This window comes from Gobio gobio (assembly GCF_949357685.1).
Source record: "Gobio gobio genome assembly, chromosome: 3".
NCBI classification, from domain to species: Eukaryota; Metazoa; Chordata; class Actinopteri; order Cypriniformes; family Gobionidae; genus Gobio; species Gobio gobio.
Window position 1 is genome coordinate 14,995,326 of NC_137099.1, and position 20,246 is coordinate 15,015,571.

At 36.8% G+C, this 20,246-nt stretch overlaps 1 protein-coding gene across 1 annotated transcript; it reads right to left on the minus strand.

The window, feature by feature from the left end:
• Nucleotides 1-3,827: 3,827 nt before the first annotated feature.
• knl1 (kinetochore scaffold 1) lies at nt 3,828-20,108 on the minus strand. Its single transcript, XM_079812517.1, has 26 exons — nt 20,042-20,108; nt 19,662-19,716; nt 18,869-18,908; nt 18,519-18,578; nt 18,342-18,427; nt 18,191-18,243; nt 17,421-17,439; nt 17,243-17,283; nt 16,985-17,031; nt 11,173-14,685; nt 10,915-11,023; nt 10,735-10,802; nt 10,349-10,447; nt 10,166-10,281; nt 9,992-10,082; nt 9,764-9,880; nt 9,228-9,315; nt 9,047-9,130; nt 8,928-8,967; nt 8,744-8,848; nt 6,977-7,077; nt 6,820-6,885; nt 6,616-6,725; nt 5,539-5,660; nt 5,127-5,252; nt 3,828-4,033 (listed from the first exon to the last, which is right to left on the minus strand). Exons 2-26 carry the CDS (start codon nt 19,679-19,681, stop codon nt 3,937-3,939), a joined length of 5,418 nt encoding a protein of 1,805 aa, XP_079668643.1. The 5' UTR covers nt 19,682-19,716; nt 20,042-20,108; the 3' UTR covers nt 3,828-3,936.
• Nucleotides 20,109-20,246: the final 138 nt, after the last annotated feature.

Below are 20,246 nucleotides of genomic sequence, written 5' to 3' on the forward strand. Positions count from 1 at the left end.
AATCTCCAAATCTGTAGTAACCAGCCCAGACTTTTAACCCCTAAGCCACTCCAACTCTCAAGATCTTAAACTTCATATCTAATATGCTAATTTGAGTTCACTCAAAAATTAAAATTCTGTCATCGTTTATTCACCTTTAAGTTGTTCTTTATGGATTTCTTTCTTCTGTTGAACACAAAAGATATTTTGACAAAACATACAGTTGACCCACAGACTTCCATACACTAAACATAATGGTGCTATATGGCACTAAAAGTTGTTCTTGGCTCGTAATCATAGGGGAACCACTTTTGGTGCTATATAGCACCATATCTTAACAGGTTTTGTATATGGTAGCGGTGCTATATAGCACCTCAGTCATCCCAAAGAACCGCTGAAGCACCAAGACAGCACTTAAAGTGGTTCCCCTATAATTACGAGCCAAAGAACCACTTTTAGTGCTATTATAGCACCATTTTTTTTTTCTTTTTCCCTACTTCACTGAAAAAAAAATTCAGGTCTCCAATTGAAAATTTTCAAGTGACCGATCACATCTAAATTTTTCAGTTGGCCAAATTTAATTTCTGTGAATTGATGCTATTTAATTCACAGAAATTCAATTTGGCCAACTAAAAAATGTAGATGTGATCGGTCACTTAAAAATTTTCACTTGGAGACCTGATTTTTTTTTTTACAGTGTATGGAAGTCAATGGGGTCCATCGACTGTTTGGTTAGCCATATTCTTCAATATATCTTCTTTTGTGTTCAGCAGAAGAAAGAAATTAGTTTGGGTTTGCAATTTATTTTCATGATTCTTTGATGACTAGAATAATTTTTAATTTCTTTAATGCTCCAATATATATATACACACTACAAGTTGACTACAAACCTTCAGTTTACATTTTCTTTCCTGTTCATGTTGCTGAGGTGCTGAGCAATTTATTGGATTTTCATGAAATATTACAAAGACAACCGTATCCTTTGAAATAACATACTGATCAATTATGCATAATAGGAATAGGAACCTGCATCAAGCTTTAATGCTGCATAGAAACACTTTAGGAGGTAGATTTCAATATATAAGGTGTAGACTCATCAATATGTGCATCCATATGGGATCTGACTCGCCTAAAACACCACTCTTGGTTCTATCTACTGATGCAAGAACACATTTCAGAAATGTAAATAAAATTCAATTCTGCTTGATTATTGTAATGGCATGGGGAGCATAAACAAGTAAGCAGAATTCGCTGGCATGATATCAGTAAAATATTTGATCAAGGGGGAATAAGGCTTATACCAGTGTACTTTGTGATTGAGTTAATGGAAGGTCGAAAAAAAAAAGCCTGTCCTGCACTTATGTCTTTGGGATTGTTCGCCTTCTGAAGGTCTTTTCAGAGAAAGAATAAATGAAAAACAAAAACAATCTGTTGCCTGCTCACAGAAGAGGCTAAAAAAGCAGGAGACACAGATTCATTAACATAAGAGCAATATCACTCTGTAAACATGTTTTGACATCCACAGGATCAAATTAATGAAAAGAGGAAAATAAAAATATACAAAATTTTGTTTAATAAACCAGATAGCTGCTGCAATAGCACACCGTTAAATAAATCCAGCCTGAGGGGCATTGCATCCAAATCGCAAATCACAATATCAATACTTGGACTGCCAAACAAGTAGAGTGCATGCACAGAAAAGCCCAATACTAAAAGATTCTTAGATTTCTGCTTTTAGAGTTCATTGCTGTTTGCAAACAGTCTAAAAGCATGTTCATTATCCACAAAAATGGAATCTTAGATGCATTTGCGGGTGAATCAAAGTTTTCAAGCTTTATGAATACCCAAAGCAGAATAAATGTAGTCCACACATCTAGCTTCATTTAGAAATAAGTTGCATTACAAAAGCAGAACGGTTTGCTAATGGCATTTGATGCCGAATCTAAATCCAAGTCTTTAAATACACTCTTCTGTGTGGCCTGTAAGGTCAATCGCTGTTATTAACATCTCTAATTGTGGAGGACATTCTTTTTGTATGTAAATCACAGAATGATGTCAGCTGTGACGTAGTAATAAGCACTGTCCGTCAACCATAGCCAACTAGATTCCTCTTCATTCCTAATTTCCTGGACTGTGTCCAGATAGTATCATGATCAGAGTGCTGATCGTTTCAGTGCTATAAAATCACACTAATGCTGTGGGAGAAACGACATGGGCAGAGTAATTAAAGTTCACTGAAGCAGGGCTGCCGGTTGCGTTTTGAGTTTTTAAACCTGCCCATTGCTTTATAGCCTAAACATGGCAAGCAAATGGGCATCTATTTCTTTGCTTCAAAGACTTATTTCTGTTCTTTATGATTTTGTGGCACTCTACTTTGGGTTGACCTTGGTTGCATCATATAGTGAAGACGAAAAAACACAAGGTGTTATATAAAGTTACCTTGGCAAGGAGTCAGGGATCCATCATTCTCACTTGTATATCCAAGCAGATGATGTGGAACAACTGCCACTCAAGGTCTGTATGTTGGTTCAAGTCCTGCTACAGAAGATGGTCAGTAACAACATTGTGCACATTCAATATACACTTTTTGCACTCTGATGTGTTTGACTGTTACCTGGCTGCATTGCAGTAATGCTTGTGTACAGGAACATTCCTTCACTGACAGTTTTTGCGCATTCTAAACTTCCTCTCTGGGATCAGCAGAGCCCATCCATTTTTCTCCATGCAGTACAAGTCTTGTCAAAGGTCAGCACCATTCCTAAAATCTTCTCCTGTGGTGTCACGGCATTAAATCTTGATTACCTGACAGCCAGCTGACAGTAACAAATGATTAGCTCTACACAACACAAATCATTCTTCTGTTCACGTCTATATAAGAGATTGCTGGTTGAGCCTTTTGAAACATAACATACAATGAAGTTGCCACCATTTTTGGTATAGCATGTTATGGTAATCAAATTAATTATCTTAAATTCTTGTAACAGGTTCATTTCTGGCTTAATTATGCTACGTGGTTAAGAGGAGGATTTTCTGTGGAACATTTAATATACGGACATATAAAAAATAAAATAAAAAATATAGATTTCCAAACTCAAACCATAATGAACATCCATATCAAACTGAGCAAAAATGGGGGCCATGGAGCATCCCTGCCATTATTCACTCCATTTACCAAGATTGTGTATACACCGATCAGGCATAACATTATGACCTAATATTGTGTTGGTCCCCCTTTTGCTGCCAAAACAGCCCTGACCCATCGAGGCATGGACTCCACTAGACCCCTGAAGGTGTGCTGTGGTATCTGGCACCAAGATGTTAGCAGCAGATCCTTTAAGTCCTGTAAGTTGCAGAGGTGGGGCCTCCATGGATCGGACTTGTTTGTTCAGCACATCCCACAGATGCTCGATTGGATTGAGATCTGGTGAATTTAGAGGCCAAGTCAACACCTCAAACTCATTTGATACCACTTTTGATACTTTTGGGAACACCCCACAAGAGCTGCAGTTTTGGAGATGCTCTGACCCAGTCGTCTAGCCATCACAATTTGGCCCTTGTCAAACTCGCTCAAATCCTTACGCTTTAACATTTTTCCTGCTTCTAACACACCATCTTTGAGGACAAAATGTTCACTTCTGCCTAATATATCCCACCCACTAACAGGTGCCATGATGAAGAGATAGTCAGTGTTATTCACTTTTCAATGTTATGCCTGATCAGTGTATTTAGTAGTAGCATATGGGGCTCCTTTTTGTCATATTCTAATAGTTGGATTCATAACTGAACAACAGACAAGGACCCAGTCATAATAACAGACCAAGAAATGTAAATAATACGCGCAAACTTGTTGTGAATTGTGGCTACATTTTAATTATTATTTTGATTATATAAACGTCAATATATACACGAACATTTTAAACACTGAAAGGAACAACGTAAACAACAAGGCTGGAGAACCTAACACAGGAGATCATCGTGGATCTTCTTGAGGACTTTTGTCAGATAGTTCTTGGCTGGTTTGACTGATGATAGGATGTCTTCAATTTGACTCAACCTACAGAAGACAGAAAGCACAAAACACTGACACAAGAGCAACAAAAATTTTTTTATAAAGTGAACATTATTTTAGCTGTTGGTGATATTTACAGTTCCATGATCCAAGGACCCTCCTACAACAGGTTTACATGCATCAAAGGTCAAAAAACACTTTAATTTCTCATAATATACATTGCCCATCACCACATTTTTCAATGATTCTCAAATGACTCGATGGATGATTCAGTCTCTCTAAATCCCTCCTTCTCCTTTCCGCGAGCCAACTCTGATCTGATTGGCCAGATGGCCCGGTCTGTTGTGATTGATCTTGTGAGTGTTTCGGAAGCTAAACGGCCATTACCATAAACTGTACTTCAGCTCCACCCGGAAGCTTCCTAAAGCTCAGCGATTGTACACACTGTAACTTACACAATATAAAACACAAAACAATGTATTTTGAACACCCAGTAGAAAGTATATACATCAATAATTACTCGGTTTGTTTGGACCAGCAGAATCACAATCTTTCAAGAACAAGCGTTTTGCGAATCCCACATTGAACTTTTAACTTGATAAGCAGTCGTCAGTAAAATTATGTTTGAGAGCTGGTCAAGTTGTTCGAGGGTAGACAACTTACAACATAGGCGGGCAATATGCAAATGTATTTTCTAGTGACGTAGTACCGTCACGCAGTGAGATTCGAAATTCTTTCTTTTGGGAGACAACTTTATTTTAATATTACACTATATATATTATGTTATTTCAAATATATTTAAAATATTGCCACTCTCAGCACCAAAGAGAATTGCATTTTTCAACTAAAGTATAAAAGTGACAATTAGTTTGTGGTGAAGAGGACATTTTCTGATACGAAGTACTCTAGTCATAAACAACTTTTCTGTCAAACAGACAGTTACAATTCATATTACATTAATATTGTGTACTTTGACACATTTTGTTTAAATGATTAGATTCAGAAAGCTGTTGTGTTTCACTAAATGCTGCTTGGAGACTTTACAATATTTCTTTCTAATATCAATCCTGTCTAATGCAGGTGATGTTATTTCCACTCACAAAGCCAGATAACATTTAAGCAAAAATTGCTTTCAAACCTTGTATTCCCCATGTGTTTTTCGAAGTCCTGGATGTGAAGTGGTCCAAAGGGATATTCTGGAGTGACCATCAGACTTATCTCAAACTTTTCAAATGCTTTCAGGCTTGAGAAGACAACATGAACTCTGAAAAAGCAAAAACGATAAAGAAAAATATAGGTTTACAGATAATTATTTTTTTAAATTATGATTACAATCTTTTTTAAAAGCAGGTCTACATAGGAGGCTTTAAGTTGACACAAATGTTTCAAATGTTGGGATTATGGATTAGGGAAAGGTCACAACTGGAATCTGTGCCATCCATTTAAGCACCACGGCTCAACAGGCCAAGGAAAAGTGCATGAGCAGTAAGCTCATGTGTAGTAGTAAGTTAAATGTGCACTGAAAGGTGTAACATAAAGGTGCAACATACCGTGTGTCCATGCAGGTGATCTTCAGGATGCGAAGCTTCAATCCTCCCCACTTCTTCAGCCGATGAATCTCCTCACCTAAGAGCCTGAGACGACCCACCACCAAACTAATGTCATGAAGCAGCTGTTGAGAAATGATCAGACGACACTGAGACTTCTCATCTTGTTCTCATACACCTTTGTAGCGAAACAATGTCTACCAATATTTTAGACACTTTAGCCCTATTCGCACGGGATTAGTATTATCTGGGGACCTCTGGTGATTTGTAATAATTGCAGAGAATGTCTGTGATCTTAATCCCGTGCGAATCGGCCATGTCTGTAATATGTAAAGTAAAAATTCCCCCGCAAATTACCTACCATATTTCGCCAAACACCGAGGTCCTGTGATAATATTAGTCCCGTGTGAATCGGCATCTCTGTGATTTGGCCGGGATTAGGCGGATCGTATATCATTTTTGCAAGGTTTTTGTTTCCTGTGCGCATTTTTATCTTTATCTTTCACGAAGAATGGAGCTAGGCTGCATAAAAAGCGCACCGTTATGAATTCCGTGCGGGGGATTATACTTTCACTTTAGAATGAGCACAAATTTGGGAGTAAATTGCTTGAATGGTGTGTTTAATATTATTCTTAATGAAAAACACAAAAACAGAAAAGGACAATGACAAACTCGCTTAAATGGGTGCTTTTACATTTAGCTTTGAAACTGAATCTTCCGCCGTATATTGTTATTATTGCTCAGTTCAGTTTTTGATTGTAGCGTCTGTTCTCTAACTGAACTAAATAATTTGTATTACTATAAAACAAATAAAATGATATCGATACGACTGTTTATAACTTCATACAACTATATCTATAATGAAAAATCATTTACAAGTCTTGACATCATACCCGGGAGATAAGTCAGTAAATTTGAGTAAAATCACAGGCTTGCTTATACCGTGCGAATGCGCCACGCAAAATTCAGATGTGGGGGAGTCATTTCTAAATCACACGAGGTCCCCAGATAATACAAATCAGTATCCCCGTGCGAATAGGGCTTTACATTTAAATATTAATGTACAATGTACATGCTTACCTCTGACATATGTCGGGTAGTTGGGTACCTCTGTGTCCATTGAGTTTGAGACTGACAGTATAGTGCGAGTAACTTGTGAACCATGCTTGCATGACACTCAGAGTTTTCCACTAAAAAAAAAAAGAAAAAAAAAAGAAAAATACAAAGTAGATTTCAAATATTTTAAAATAAATAAATAAAATGAAAAGATTATGGTTCACTCACCATCCAGCTGCAACTGGAAGCAAACATCTATATTTCGCTCCACATCCTCAGTCATCCATTCCTTTCCTGATAGACACGAGAGTATTTTAAGCTACTGTTGTGTGAAGATAATGACGAAAAACCATTAGGAGTAATTATAAAGCGATAATCAGCTCACCAGCAGGTATTTGAAGGTTCACCTGCAGATGCACAGTGTTGTGAAGGAAGGTAAACAAAGCCCCCCTTTCATCTGTCGAATCAAGACGCCACTCATTCAAACTGAAAGACAAATCATACATTCAGCACAATATATTAGGGCTGTCACAATTCCTTGATTCAATTCGAGTACTCAATTTTAATTGATTTCAATGTCATAAAAAAAAATATTTAAAAAAAATCCTTAATTGCAATTTACCCGTGACGAGTAACCGGCAAAATACTGGAAGTGGCGCATTTCACGGATGAGAATCTATAAAATCGCACTATTAGACTGCTTTCTAAGGCTGCACGATAAAAACAATACTATAGCCTAGTGCTATTGTGACTTCACAAAGGCTTCAATTAAATTAAATAAATATATGCCCTGTAGGTTATATATATATATATATATATATATATATATATATATATATATATATATATATATATATATATATATATATATATATATATATATATATATATATATATATATATATATATATATATATATATATATATATATATATATATATATATATATATATATATATATATATATATATATATATATATATATATATATATATATATATATATATATATATATATATATATATATATATATATATATATATATATATATATATATATATATATATATATATTATATATATATATATATATATATATATATATATCCGCTTTAATTATTTACATGAGTGTTGGTTATACGTGTGTCTCAGAGCGGTTCACAGTAAATGCTGCTCCACATGAAGTTTTATAATTTACATGCGTGGAGCGCATCTCAAGCTCCAAGGCAATCTGGTGTAAGCTAGATATTTTACTTTATGATGTTTTAAATATGGACATTTTTCTTACAAAACCCCATCGATTTGCTTCAGAAGGCCTTTATTAACGCCCTGGAGCCATGTGGAGTACGTTTATGATGGGTGGATGTGCTTTTTTGAGCTTCAAACTCAATGGACCCCGTCACTGCCATTTATAAAGCTTGGAAGTGTTTATTAATTTATTAATATAACTCTGATTATGCTCATCAGAAAGAAGAAAGTCATATACACCTACGATGGCTTGAGGGTGAGTAAATCATGGGGTAATTTTCAATTTAAAGTGAACTAATCCTTTAAAAAAATGAAAGGATCAGCTGCAAAGTGTAACAATCACCAGGCTATTGGCACCATCTGCAGGCATGTGTTATAATACATAATGTACATAAGTTAATTGTTTATATTATAATTTAAGTATATTTTAAATATATTTACCAGTATTGTTTTATAAAACCACATGATTACTTGCTTTGTTTGAACCAAATTTTATTGCCTCTGTTATATTTTAAAGGCTATTGTTTACTTAGGTCTATTAAAATAAAAAACAGATTAATCGCTAAAATAATCAACCAATTACTCGATTACCAAAATAATCGTTAGTGACAGCCCAACAATATATATTTACATAGTAAAATATATGGGCTAGGTAAAGAGGTAAAAATTATAGTAATAAATATTTCACCTAACGAAACCAACCATCTAATATTTAGCAAAATAAAAAAACAATGCTAGAAATGTTAGCAAGCGATTATAATCAACAAAGCTGTGCTCACAGAGAGCCAGCGATGTTGCATGGTTTGCTGTGGTTTAGGACAGCTGTGTTGATTATAATAGGGATGTACATTTATTATTGTCACATGCGTGCTGCGCTTGCAGTGGAGACAGAAAGAAAAAAAAACCTGTTCAAGGTTGCAAGATGACTCTTAAGGCTACTAGATTCTCTTTGCATCTTTTCCTGTTGGCCCTCCAAAGTCCTCAGATGAATCTCCAGCTCACCAATTTCCCTGAAATGATCAGCATTTTCAGCATTCAGCAAAAATCTGTATCTTCAACATTCCTTATGGCGTGGATGGAAGAACATACCTCTCCTTCACAGTGATAGCTGAATTAAGCCTTTGCAAATCTGTCAGTAGAGAGACAAACCATTATATCTTTCTAGCGTCACAAAGCTGCAACATTCTGTAAAATAGAAGTAAACTTACCCTCTTCCTTGGCTTTTAAGGCTGGTCTGGTTTGAGGAGCATCACAATGATCTCCCATAATCATGGACTCTACAGTTGCAAGTTCTAGGGTAGAGGAAGCAGAGTGTTATTTCACTATGATTATGTAGAAATTTACATTACATGCATTCAAACATGAAAGAGCAGAGAAGAAAATCCATACCAGATTCTAAATCAGTAATGCATCCATTCAAGTCTTCCATCATTTCGTCTGTCTCTTTGATTTTAGATATCAGCCTCTGCTTTGCATCCTAATTGTATTGGGGGAAATTCAGATACACAGCAGTTAAGGCTTTTAGTTCATGTCGGTAAGCACAGAAGCCCTTTAACAAAATATAATGTGCAAAAATAAAATTTAGCAGATAAATGAAATCTAAAATGTACAATCCTTTCTTCTGGGAAAACAGACTGAAAATACAGATGACTGATGATCTTACTAACATTATTATGTTATTTTTATTATTTAAAAAAGGTTATGTCCTTCATTTTGCCCTAACTAATTATGGTTTTAATAGGAAATGCAGAACTGCCCTCATCAAGCAATTTCCTAGTGTCTATGTATCAGAATTTCTTTAATCTGGATGTTCAGATGAGAAACAAGGAGGGATTTTTTGATCTAAGAATAATTTCACTTATCTAACACTCAATTTCATTATAGAAATGGTTTAACAAAATCAACATTAAAAAAAAAGCCTTTACCTGTGTAGTTTTTATGAGCTCTGAGTACAAGACTCCTTTCATGTCATGACAATGTGCCTTGCTTCTCTTTCCAAAGTAAACTCTTCGCTCTTTCAACTTGGATCCAAAGCTTTTTAACTGAGGAAAACAAACAAGCATGAAGACTTTGTCTCAAAGATGAACGCTATATGCTATGATTTTAAGGATGTAACATAAAATGACCCAAGATTGGCTATAAAAACAACATACTTGTTCTTTAGAGAGAGTGCATATCTGCTGCTGAAGGGCTCCATTGATGCATCCCAGGGATTTCTCTTGTTCAGGCATGTGTTCTTTAAGTCTATGGTTTTTATGTATAATATTTGTCAGTTAAACACACATAAAAAAATCTGACAGCATTATCAAAACCAGACTAGTACACACCTCTCCACTATCTCTGTGAGTTTCTTACAGTCTTGCTCATACACTCTCTGTTTGGGGTGGTATATGTATTTCTCTTTGAGCAAATCTTCCATGGTGCGTGTATCACCAGCCCTACACTGAAAAAGAAAAGATGTATTAAAAACTGTCACATATTATTATCACAAAGAGGGCCAGACCACTTACACTGTCAGGCAGAGCACTTGGTCTAGATCTGTGGATGACGAAGTTGATACCAAAGTGGCTTAGGAACTCATTGACTGTGATGCTTCCGTCCTCAAGTTTCTGGGGATAGAAGAATGAGATAAACATTTTTAAAAGAAAATGTAAGTGGTGCTTGCACATGTAAAAGATGCAAGGGTGCCCAAGCACACCTTCTCTAAACAAAAGCACACCATTTAACATATTTTTCATGTCTGTCCCATTTACATTCTGGGGCGAGTTGCACAGCAAGGTGTAATACCTAGGCTTTGAGGTTTGTTCAGATCCTGAACATCAAGTATAGTAATACACAAAAAACTAAAAATCCTTCTAATATGGGAGATAATTAAAGTGTGTGTGAATACGGCTACCTTGTTGAAATCAAATACATGATCCAGCGTCCCATCCAAATGAGAGTCAAACTGCGAGTATCTGAGAGCTGTAAAACAGATCACATTTTATAAAAAAAAAATAAACCACATTGAAACCGTAATTTCAAAAAAGGTGCATAAACAGTTCACTGTGTCTGAGAACTGACACAAGCAACTCACTGGATTCAGACACTCCTGTCTCTTCAATTTTCTTTGCCTTGGGATTCTGAGCGGCATGCCTTGTAAAATTGCCTTCCCACTGTACAGCAGCTTCATGATAGTCAGGCCCCTGAGGAGACAGAATCTCAGGCATTAGCATAATAATGCACAACAATGGAGCACACGCTTAACACTTTATTACAGAACAACCTCTAAGCATGTAGCAGGAAATACCAAGCAAACAAAGTATTCAACTAAAAATTTACATTTTGTTCATACCATGTCAGAAATGTAGACTTTCTTGGTTTGTTCTGCTGTAATAGGGTCTTCCTCTGGATGTGGCCTTTTAAAACATGGACTTGTGCTTGTGATTGACTCAAAGACATCATCCTCTAAAAGCTGTTCAGCTTTAGGTACAGCCAAAGAACCATCCAGTTCATCTTGCTTTCTAACTGACCAATTTTCAAGACTCCCTGACAAGTCATCTTCACTGCTCATTTCAGGCAACTCTTCATCAGTAATACTGACTGTTTTGCAGTTGCTAATCGGTTTAACAACGTCAAAATGTTTCTCTAGTTGTAGACTTTGAAAATCATTAGTACTTATGGTCACAGTTTTGTTTGGAGTTACAGTTGTAGCTCTTTTCGGTAGTTTTGGCACGATACCACACAATGACATCCTTGATGAGAACGGCTTTTTAAGACTAAAAGGTGTGGTCTTCTCATTTTGAACAGAATTATTTTTCTGCTTGACATTAGGAGTGACATTTGAAGCTGGCACAGTAGAAATTTCCGGTTCATGTTGCTCTTTAAGGGAAATTTCAGGGAAGGAACAAGAAGGCAGAGGTGCAGTTATGCTTCCAGTCATCACTTTTTGCTCTTCCTGGATACGCCGTGTTATATTTTGAAGCTTCGTTTGAAAATCTGCTAGACTTCTCCGTCTTACTTTTGCATGTTGGGGTTCTTCTTTACTGAAGGAATCAGCTACGGACTCATTTGAAGAGGAACCTTCATGTTGGACTGAGCTTGTATTTTGTTCCTTGTTAGACCAAAGAGCTTGACCCTCCTCTTCATTTCTAGAACCAATGGAAGTGTTTATATTTGCTTCTCTCTGGTCAAACGAAACACTTTTCTCCATTTCAATGGGCGTTGTTAGGATCTCTGTAACCTGCATGTCGTTTTCTTCATCCGTCGTCATAACATTGTTTGGATGTGCCATTTCGCAGTATTTGTTCTCTTGCATGTCAGCTGGGTCATAGGGCATTGTCTCGGTGTTGTTGCATTTAAGGTTGTTTGTGCCATCAAAATCAAATACAGGTTTTGAGGGGAAGACATGGTTAAAAACACACTTGGCAGCTTCACTCACATCATTTTGTTCTTCACTTGACACTGTGCATCTTGAAACAGATGTTGATGCCCAAAGTGCACTTTCATTTGCTTTGATCTCTGAAGCACTTGCTGCCAATGTGCTTTTTAAGTCAAATGCAATCGTGTTGCATCCTGTTAATTCCATTTCATCATCAACACAGGGCATAGCTAGATTTGATGCACTGGCTTGACGTGTCAGTTCCATGCAGTCAGACTCATCCTGCCCTTGACAACTTTGTGCTGTAGGCATCAGACTTCTCTCATGCTTCCTTTCCTTACTGGATACAAGGCTCTTTAACATGATATTTCCGGTGAGCTCCATACCATCAACTTCAGGACTGGAGGATGTAGATACAAGGTTCAAACTCTTCCTTGATTTACAGAATGGTTTGCAGTTTTCAGACTCAAGCACAACAGTCTGACATTGTGTCATGTCCATGTCATCAGGGTTGGAGAAATTGGTCTGACAGTAAGCAGCTTCAGTGTTTTCAGGGTCGCATATCAAGGACACCATCCTTGCTTCTGACTTTCTTTGAGTCATAAAAGCTTTATGCTTTTGCTCACTGACTGGTGCTACATGTACTTCAGTCATCTCCATAGGTACAACAACAGTGATTGTTTGATTAGCAGAGAATGGCACTCTTCTTGTATCTGTATCAGCACTTCCTAAACAGGTCCGGTTTGAGTCAGTGTTAATAGTGTTGCATCCAGTCAATTCCATTTCATCAGGGCTTGGGGGACAAATCCCAGCAAAAGTACTTTGTTGGCATGTCAAATCCATACAGTCACTCTCATTATGTTTAGATGATGTAGTTGTAGCAGGTATCAGAATACTTTCACCTCTTTCCTTCTTGGTGGCTGAAAGGGCATTTAGTAGTATTCGCCCTGTGAACGCTTGAGTAATGTCCATCCCATCACCGTATTCAGTTCTGGATACCGACGTATGAGGAAAATTCTTCCTTGAGTTGCTTAATGGTTCGTCTCCACTGACCTGTTTAGGCTCAAGACAAATAGATTGACATTGTGTCATCTCCATATCATCAGAATTTGCAGTTTGGGTAACGGATAGGTGGTCTGATTTGTTGAGGTCTAATTTCTCTTCATTTCCAACCAAATTAAAGCAGGACATTTTGCTTACTGTGGGAATTGAATGCAGAGCTTCCTCCTTGATAATGCCTGCATGCTCATCTTCTCGAACAGTTCTGGACATAGAAGCACGGGGGAAACTCTTCCTTGAGTTGCTAGATGGCTGGTTTCCACTTGATGGTTTGGCCTCGAAAACAACAGCCTGACACTGTGTCATCTCCATATCATCATTATTAGCAGTTGGAGCTATCAAGCTGATGCCAGATTTGTTTTGATCCACTATTTCTCCATTTCCAAAAGCGGACATCTGACTTAGTTTGGGAAACAGAATGTCCTCTTTTTCTCGAACGGATACATCTAAAGCCCCAGTCATCTCCATGTCATCAGAATTAGCAGTTTGGGCCATTGAGAGATTGCTCTGAAAAGAACCAGTTTGGTTTTGATCCATTTTCTCTCCATTTCTAATCACATTAAAAAAGGACATCCTTCTTATTTTGGGAACTGGAGACTGAGACTGCTCCTTCATACTCATTGTGTGGTCCTTTTTTTGAACAGTTAAATCAAATGCCCCCATCATCTCCATCGCATTATCTTTCTCAGAGAAATAATGGGAACTATTGTGATCCAGAGCAGCCTGGACATTGCGAGTGATATTTCCTGTAACTTTAACGTTGAACGCAGCGGTCTGGCTTAGAGTGAGCTCCATGTCATCCGAGATGTTTGCCAAGGCAGATGTCATGAATGCAACACTTCCTTGATTTTCAGAAATGGAGGGTGCAAGAGGCTGAGCATTATATTTGTTTTCAATTACAACAGTGTGATCCATGGTTGCCTCTATATCATTATCTGCAACAAATGAAACACGGGATCGTCTACGTTGAAGTCCCCGTGGTTGTTTTGGGTTACCCTTGTCACCTGGATGTTGCTTCATTAAAAAAGATGGTAAGTGATTCTCCTTATCAATTTCCATTGTGCTTGTATTGGCTGAACAGAAGACATTACCAGGCTTATTTTCTGAATTTGGGGGATTAATGGTGTTAACAGCGGGTAAGCACACACCGGCGAGAAAAGCACTGAAGTCTGGGTCTGTTACAGCATTTTTACTCTCTGCTTTTGCTTCACGTTGCAAACCCTTCTGACTTGCAACATTTAGATCACCACAGACCATCTGAGCTACTTTGAAACTACAATCTGGGCTTGGTTTTTCTTCAATTTCATAATCCTTATCAATTGAGATTGTGTGACTATGGGTAATATCCATGTATCCAGTTTCCTCTCCGAGCAGCATTGTTCTATCCACACAGTCATCTTGTAAGACTGGGTCCGGGAAGAAATTCTCCTACAATTTGAGAGAAAGGTCAAAATTAATTTGCTTATTTAATTACTTTGTTCTATATATGAGAATATTTTTCTATTTTGCTAGAAAAGGTTGAGTGTTTATTAATAAATCAGATTATTTCCCAGTAGTGAGGTAAAAACATAGGCTAATCATTTGTGTATCTGACAGTATTCCATTTATGTCTGTTGTGATGATAAATAAAGCTTTAAAAACTGAAGAGTATTTCAACATGTCAGCAGGATATTTATGGACACAAACATGCCGTTACAGATGCAGCATTTGTACTGTACTTCTGCACGATATGAGAGCACTTTTATAATTTCTTGGGTCAAGAAAGAGTCAGAGTTTGCACGCTTACTTATTCCCTGAAATTTACTGGCTTAATATTTCTCTTGTGGGCCATATATTAATGACAGTGAAAATATTACAAGAATCAATATTTCTTGTTAAACAAGTTGTTGTTTTTTAAGATGGTGTTTAAAGCTGGTGTTGATTACTATTATTATTAATTTGGAATTGTATTGTTTTAGAGTTATTTGTGTCATTAAAGGTCCCGTTTTTCGTGTTTTTTTCACACAATTTACTTATCTGTATACAGCTGTTTTCACTGTCCTCAAAACGGCCTGAGGATTTCCCTGTTCTATGAAGTCCCTCCTTCAGAAATACGTAACGAGTTCTGATTGTGCCAGCGGTTCCCGTGTTGTGATTCGACAGCAGCTTAGTGCAGGTTGCCCGGAAAGGTCACGCCTCTTACCATAACGGGGAGATGCATGCGCTCAAACTACAGCCCCTGAAGGCCAAACAAAGGTGATTTAACTCCGGGATGAAAATAACAGCGTCTGAACGACATAGCGACAAACGCAACCGAACCGAACCGAACCGAACCGAACGCAACACTTCCTCTTCTCCACGCAGGAGCAACAAGACCACGCCCCCCTTTTCACGTATTCTTTTGGGCGGAGGTTAGTCAACAAACTGTTCTACTGACGTAATTAAAGCAGGATGTACCAGGATGTACTCCAAACCGGCCGTTCGTTGTAGGCTTTGAAAGGGAACTTCTGTTAAATAAAATATCTTGCTTGGCATTGAACTTTGAGCTTTAGAATTGTACAGGTATTATTTATGCTCTAACAGCAACATTACACACTAACTAAAGTTTGAAAAATGGGATCACGAAGAACAGGACCTTTAAATGTTTTGTCAACAAGCTATGGAATCAAAATGCAGACGAACAACAATGCCGTTTTCATCTTAGCTCAAACAACAACTGTGAATGATGCGTCTTTTATAACAAGCACTCTTTAAAATGAGTGAATTGATCATTTCAAATTTGATGTGGGATGTAGTTTTGTAGTCGGTTTTAAAAACATTTTTATTGAGTGCTCAATCCTCATGCGTCGGTGATGTCACAAGTGTGGTTATGTGATTAGGGAAGGCAAATGATTTGTAGGTAGCGTTGCCACCCGTCCAGATTTTCCAGGGATTGTTCTCTTTTTTTAGCGACTGTACCGGAAAATTTATATTCTTTCCCGGGACACGAATTGTCCTGTTTTTTTTGTGACAATGTACTTCGAAAGTAGAATTTCCTGGCTTCAAATTAAACCGTTTCCTTATACTGTTACTGTGTTTTCTTCATGGTTGTGTACATCCAATCCTGTGTCCGTAAACGGGTAAACAAACAGTGGATTGGCCAATGCCAGGCGTTTACTTTTATTTGATTGGAAGCTCAACTTATCGCCTAGCAACTGCCTGTGCTGTAGGTCGGTCGCACACATCCATCCACGCACATGCAGGATAAAATAGTGTTCAGTTGCTAGCTAGCTTTTTTAAAACATTATATTTTGCATAATGTTTTTTTTGCAACATTAACGACGTTAGTAACGACGTCTTTAGTACCTTTTATGGGTCTTGTGAGTGCAAGTTACATTGCTGTCAATGGAGGCCTTTCTGAGCCATCGGATTTCAACAAAAATATCTTAATTTGTGTTCCGAAGATGAACAAAGGTCTTACGGGTGTCGAACGACATGAGGGTAAGTCATTAATAATTAATGACTAACCCTTATTAATGACACACTAACTGGTGAACAAACCCTTTAACAGTCACTTGTCACCACCTACAGGTGTAATGAGGTAAAGATACAACTTCAATTACCGTAGACATCAGTGTTTATATTTGAAGTGTAAACTTTTATCCTAGTACTTCTGAATATTTATAACAGAAATAACTATACTGTGGTGTTGAAAAGACTGAAGCCGTTTTGTACCTATACATCATAAAAGCCTTAGATTAGTACTTACCTTATGCTGGGATAGATAAAGAGGAGTGGTCAACAAAGTTTCCAGGCCTGAAAGAAATGTAAAAGTTTAGTGGTTCACTCTCTGACTAAGAGAATATTTCTCAGGAAGCATGTAAATACAAGTATCCGATCAATAGATTCGGTTACAATGAACATTTATGCAATTATGCATAAAAAAGTGAACACACTGTTATTTTGAATGATAGCACTGTGAAAGAGATTGGATAACAATGGACACAATATTTTTTGAAAACATTACCTTTGATTTGGGGATTTCCCTCATCAACAAAACGCAGAATCCTGTCATTATAGGAAAAAAGTGTTACAGATTTTCATACATCTTCATGCATTTCATGCAGATAAAACCATCAAACATGTTTAAATTTGAACAACATATCAGTTAGAAAACAAATGAAATGGTTTAACACATTACTTACTTTTCATCTGGTCTATCTTCTGATAAATTTAACAGAACACAATAAAGCAAATAACAGTGTGTCAGTGTTTTGTATATGCAAGTTGAAACAGAAATATTTAATACTTTTCATTTGACAAAACTGGTACACGTAATAATTAAGCCAGGGACACACCAAGCCTACGGTCGGCCATTGGGCCGTTTTTGAGCGTCGGCCAAATTAGTTTTTCAGGTGTGGCTCTACTCAACATGTAGAACCGGCATCGGTGAGAGAAATCTGATTGGCTGTTCAGCTTAGCGAACGAGTCAGTGCACGAGAATAAGAGCAAAAGTGATGAAAGCAAGCAAAGCTATGACGGCAGAGACAGAAGGCTGTTCTAATTTTACGTCATCTTACCTGAGCATTCCACTGCACGAATATTTTAATAATAACATTAAATATTATATAAGAGTAATAGTGGAATAAAGGACATGATTAAGTCACCTTTATTTCCTAATATAGACGAATATATCTGCTTAAATAGAGTTATCTCCTTCACATGCAGGCGCAGAATGCGAGTGCTAGTTGACAGTCGGCTGGTGTCCTTTTGGTGTGTGTAGAAGCACAGGTTTTCTTCCCTGATGGAGGTGACGCGACACCACAGTCGGCTTTCATCAGCGCTAGTTCTTTGGTGTTGGTTTGGTGTGTCCCTACCCTTAACCATGTCCATGACTCACCAATTACATCAGGTAAAAAACTAGAACAAGTAAAATACAAGAAACATTTAAACAAGTAAACTGCTCAGTGCTTACCAACATGTGTGTTTTGTATGGATGCCAGAACAGGAGATTCACTTTTCGCATCGCTGTGAAATTTAAAACATTGTAAATGAATTATCTTCTTGAGTAAATTATGTTCATATTCAGTTTCTACTTTATTTTGGGTCAACATTATTGCACTTACTTTGTAAAGACTCGAACATTATTTGTAGTGGCAAAACTCACTCTCCGCGAATTTCTCTTCTTTTCTACAGGTTTGGCAATTTCCTCCTGCAAAAATATACATTTTGGAAAAATACATTTTTGTAAAAAAGTATTTTTGAGTAAAAGGAGATTTAAAAAAAAAAGTAACTTTAATCACCTTTGGTTCCTCTTGCTCAAATCCAAGTACTTTCATAGATGTTCGAGGAGCTTTTAAAATCTGTTAGAGGACAATCAAGAGGCACTATTTACTGTTTTGAGACAATTAGAAATGTATGCAAATTATTAAGACGTGTCTCACAGGTTGCAATAGAGTGAATAGGTAAACTGGGACACTTAAGCTTAATCACCATTCATTTATGTGTATATTCTTTCATTACTAAAAATCAGCATGAAGTTCATCCTAAACTACTATGTGACGACAGTGAAGCCATTCAAAGTATATTTTTTTAAAACAACAGAAAGGAAAAACAGAAAGTGTCACATTTTCACAACATACTGGATACGTACCGAAGAAAGTCTCCTTCTCGAGGATTTCACTGCATCATTGCTGGAAAAAGTAAAAGGATTTGTTACACAAGTTTTTTTTTTATAACATATGGAATTTACCTGAAAAGAAACCCATTCCCTTATTAAGCATGTCCATGTACATATATTAAGGAGATGCTTTTATCCAATTTGACTTGCAAATAGAGAACATCAAAAGCAATGTGTCATATTCATAGTGCGCAACACCATGTTAAAAATTTGAGTTGGATTAGTATACAAGTTTAGTTTTTGCATTGTCAAGGCATAGCAGTCATTTTATGAATAACTAATTATAAAGTCAAAGCAAAAGGCTACTCATATATATGTGTATTTACAGCATATGCATTTACACAATCATTATAAAATATATTAAAAGAAAGACTGTCCCAGAGTTTACTTTCACAACTTGCAAGTCAGCAGCTCATAATAAATGAAAAGCTGATGACAAGCAATATGTGCTGTTTTCCTGAATCATACCACCAAGGTGTGACAGAAGGCTAATGAAACCTGAATGCTTAGTATGCTAAAATATTAGACTTCTTCAATATCTGTGTCAATTGCACTAGAACAAAGCAATTGGAAATCTATTATCGGTGTATCAAAAACGTTAACTGAACTCTGTATTTAGTTTGAAGATGCTCACAAAAGTAAAACACATCAAAAAACGTTTGAACATGCGCTGAGACGACTAACGTTAAGTTAAATCATTTTTACAAAATCCCAAGCTGGTCAAAATAAATAAATAATACAGACACACACACACAAATCAACTTACCCTAAATTCAGCGGCTCCATCTTCAATGCATGTGCATAATACAACGAAACTAAATCTAAATGAAAAGAGAGAAACACTATAACCTGAAATGAAACATCAAATAAACAAACAAGGTTTGCTTTCATTAACGTTACTCTAATCTAAACAGAATCTACATTACAGTAACATTTCTGTAACGTTATGTCCTCAAGTTTTTGTTGAAGCCAGTGACAATGTATGTGTTTTGATTGTCAGACGATGCATTCATAAGCTAATAACGACAACAGCAACATTATACTAAAGAAAACAAACAGCCCTCGACATTTCAAACATGTTTTAATCTCATAAAAGCCAGCGCACGACAGATTTTCATTTGAAAAAAGAATAATAAAGCGCAATACCTAAAAGTAATTTCCCTCCATTCGCTGCTTGTCTTTTTTCTTTCGCAAAATTTGAAATCAACCGCCGCGTCTCTTCCTCGCGGTCAATGACGTGGCGTGCGACATGAAAAGCTCCTCTCGCGTCCTCTAGTGGAGCGGAAGATAATATTATTAACCAATGAAATAAATAAAAAAATATTTTGAAAACTTTGTTTGGATTAATTAC